The sequence below is a fragment of the Dipodomys ordii genome, unplaced genomic scaffold (assembly GCF_000151885.1).
Source record: "Dipodomys ordii isolate 6190 unplaced genomic scaffold, Dord_2.0 Scaffold7, whole genome shotgun sequence".
Classification (NCBI taxonomy): Eukaryota; Metazoa; Chordata; class Mammalia; order Rodentia; family Heteromyidae; genus Dipodomys; species Dipodomys ordii.
This window is the reverse complement of record NW_012267223.1, coordinates 4,195,787-4,199,435: the sequence shown is the minus strand read 5'-3', so window position 1 is coordinate 4,199,435 and position 3,649 is coordinate 4,195,787. Positions and strand designations below refer to the sequence as shown.

The 3,649-nt window shown below is 51.8% G+C and overlaps 1 protein-coding gene across 1 annotated transcript in view; it reads right to left on the bottom strand.

Moving 5' to 3' along the window:
• The window catches only part of Sumo2 (small ubiquitin-like modifier 2), a 13,950-nt gene extending 13,705 nt beyond the window's left edge, over positions 1–245 (bottom strand). The window contains exon 1 of the mRNA XM_013008837.1: positions 89–245. Within this exon, the coding sequence (XP_012864291.1) occupies positions 89–109 (21 nt within the window). The 5' untranslated portion in view covers positions 110–245. The remainder of the gene's footprint in view (positions 1–88) is intronic.
• Positions 246–3,649: the final 3,404 nt, after the last annotated feature.

The window sequence follows — 3,649 nt, the reverse complement described above, 5'->3', positions numbered from 1 at the left end:
CGAGGAGCCCGCGGCGGGCTCGGGCCGGCCCCTGGCCCGTGCCTTCCCCTACCCGCGCGGCAACGCGAACAGCCGACGTCAAACTCACCTTGGGCTTTTCGTCGGCCATCGCGAGCGCCGGAGTCTCCTCAGATGCCGCTTCACAAAAGAGGTCCCCGGTCCGCACCGAACGAGCACACAGGCAGCACCACAGCGGCTGGAGGAGGTGGCAGCGGTGGACGAGGCGGAGGGCGCGCGCACGTCATGCGCTCCCTCCCCCAACCCTGCGTGCGCGAGCACGAGCCGCCGAGGCCTCCTATTGGCTCGCGGCTCGCGGGAGCGCGCAACGCTTACATAACCACCCCCACCCCCCGCCCCGCGCCGCCGCCGCCTGGGCCAGGCGCCCGCCAGGTCGGCGGGAAGAGGCGCGGACACGCGCACCCGGCCCGCCGCGGGGGCGCGCCTTGGCTCTGGGCGGGGCTGTATTGTCCTCCTTCTGTAGTGGAGCATAATCAAAATGGCTTCCAGCTGGTCCTTGGCGAAGACGAGTAGGCTCGAGGCTTTACTCTTGAGCCACGGGCCGGGAAAGGTTAGACCGACTAGACGTGGAAGAAAGGGCCTAAATCAGAGGCTGAACAAGAGATTTTGGAGGGGGAGGAAAAAAAAAAAAGAAAGAAGAAAACCTCTGGTTCGGTGGGCCAGATGTAGCCCTCTCCATTTTCAGAGCTCCATCCCACTGCCTTCCCGGCAGCCTCGGCCTGGGGTGTAAAGCTCCACCCTCCCGCGGGGAGCCTCCGTCCCCGCGTGGGTGAGCCCTGCGCTGGCCGGCCTCGGGGCCCTCCTGGCGCCGGGGGCTGCCGCCTGTCAATGCAGCGACTCGGGAGGCTGAGATCTGAGCACCCAGCCCAGCCGGCCTGCGAGAGCAAAGCCGCCCAGAACACAAAACCGAGCCAGAAGCCAAGCGGGAGCCCAAGTGGCCTTCCGTGAAAAATAACAGGGACGGTCGCCAGGCTCTGAGTTCAAGCCTCAGGACCTGGACAAAAGAGGAACTAAAACTCCTTCGCTCTTGGCTGGTCTCCCAACTTACAGAGGGAGGGGCGGGGGGAGAAGTCACAGCTAGGAGGATCCAGGTAGGAAAGTCAGGCCGGGAAAGAAAGACCTTGAGACTCTCCTTTAATCACACACACAGAGAAAAAGCCGGAAGTAGAGCTGTGGCTCAAGCGGTAGAGCACCAGTGGTAAGCAAACAAAAGGCTCCGGGATATCACCCAGGCCCAGAGTTCAAGTGTCAGACCCACCCCCGCCCCCAAGGCCACCCCAAGCCATCAGGGAATAACGACCCGATATCACACTTCTTCCAAACGACTCATTCCTTTCCTCCTACATCCCGTTTACAAATAGAAGTCGGTTCCTCCATTTTGGAGAACATTTGTTCAGTGGATTCCATCCTGCGGCCTTGGTTCGCTTTATGATTTCCTGTGTCCCTGTATTTTCTTTCACATTTGTGTTACCGTTGAGGAGGGGAAAAATAAAATAAACCTCAATTATTGTATTACCACCAGAACTCAGTCCATTCCTGGTCCAACAGCTTGTCCATGCCAGCTGTCTCTGACGGTTCCCCTCCCACTCACTGCCATCTCCTGCAATCTGGGTCTGCAAAGCTCCACAGAGCTGCTCTTTACAAGGTCACTTCGGCTGAATCCCTACGCATCCCATTAGTCACTCTCCATGAACTCTAGCGATTTCACAAGTAGGTTTTCCTGTGACCTTTGACCTTAGCACTCCAGGAATTTTTTTTTCTTCCTTAGCCCTTCCTTTAACTGTTTTGTTCTAGATCCTTTTCAATTGCCATTATCTCATTCTTCCGATAATTTCAATCACTAGGATTACCTTTTATTTTTGGCCTCATACTGGGGCTTGAACTCAAGAGCCTGAGCACTGTCCTTAGCTTTTTCTGCTGGAAATTGGTGCTCAACCTTCTGACCACAGCTCCACTTGTAGCTTTTTGGAGGTTAATTGGAGATATCTATATCTATATCATCTATCTATCTATCTAGGACTTCCTGAGTTATTCAGGAGGCTGAGATCTGAGAATCCAGCTAGGTTAGGAAAGTCCTTGAGAATTCACCACCAAAAAGCTGAAAGTGGAGCTGTGACTCAAGTGTTAGAGCACCAGCTTTGAGCAAAACGTTGGCACAAAAATAAGAGTAGGGCTGGGAATGTGGTGTAGGCATTATGCCCACCTTTGGTCCTCAGCTTCACCAGACCTGCCAGCCTTTCCCTCTTTCCACTCAGACCCACCTGAACTCCCCTCTCCCTCACTTCCTACAACTCAGACTCTTGCTGCTACCTCCATAGTGGAGGTGCCACGAGCTCTCTTTCTCCAGGGCAAATATGGCTCCTCTAATAAACCTTGTAACAATCTTTCTCTTGTGCCTTCCTGCCTCTGTGTGGTCCCCTGGGATGGATGTGATGGATGTTTTCATGTGGCTTAGTGGTAGAGTGCTTGCCTAGTATGCATAAAGCCCTGGGTTCAATTCCTCAGTACCACAAGAACAGAAAAAGTCAAAAATGGCACTGTGGCTCAAGTGGTAGAGTGCTAGCCTAGAGCAAAAGAAGCTCAGGGACAGTGCTCAGGCCTGAGTTCAAGCTCCAAGACAGGCAAAAAAAAAAGTAGAGTTTCCAGGACATTCCTTGAAACTGTAATCCTCAGCTCTGAGCCTCCTGAGTAGCAAGGATCATTGGTGTGAGTCAGCAACACCTCACACTATGGTGGCTCAGGCCTGTAATCCTAGCTACTCAGGAGGCTGAGATCTGAAGATTACTGGTTCAAAACCAGCCCAGGCAGAAAAGTCCGTGAGATTCTTATCTCCAATAAACCACTAGAAAATCGGAAGTTGCGCTGTGGTTCAAGCGTTAGAGTGCTCCCCTTGACCTGAAGAGCCCAGGGACAGGGCCCAAGCCCAAAGTTCAAGCCCCACGACCGACATCCCCCCCCAAAAAAAAAATTCTCAAATCTATTTTTCTACCAGATCTTTCTTTGAGTTTCTCACTTGTGAGCATCTTCTCAGATGCCTGCGGCATCTCGTACTCAGAAGAGCTCAACTCAAATCTTCATCTTACTTTTCCCAATTTGCCCCCTCCTTTAATCCTTGTACTTTCTATAAATGGCCATTACAACCCAGACTCTAAGCCAGAAAGCCTGGGGACATTCTTGTCTCCTTTTGTCCTTCAAAACCACATTTAATCCATTTCCAAATCTTATCTATTCTATTATCTAAATACCAATGAAAACTATCTACTCCAGTTCTGATCCTGTTTCTGGCTTTGGGTGGTTTCTCCTAGTCTTTTTTGGTGAAGAAGAGATTAAAGAAAGCCAGCTACCTAGTAACTCATACCTGTAATGCTAGTTATTCAAGAGGCTGAGATCTGAGGATTGAGATTCAAACCCATCCTAAATACAAAGGTCCATGAGACACATACGCAATTAACCAGCGAAAAAGCCAAAAAAGAGGTGTGGCTCAAGTAGTGGAGTTAGCAAGAATAGGACAAAGCAAGAATAGTACACCAGGGGCTGAGAAGGTGGCTCAGTGGTAGAGCGCTTGCCTTGCATGCATGAGGCCCTGGGTTCAATTCCTCAGCACCACATAAGCAGAAAAAAAAAAAGCCAG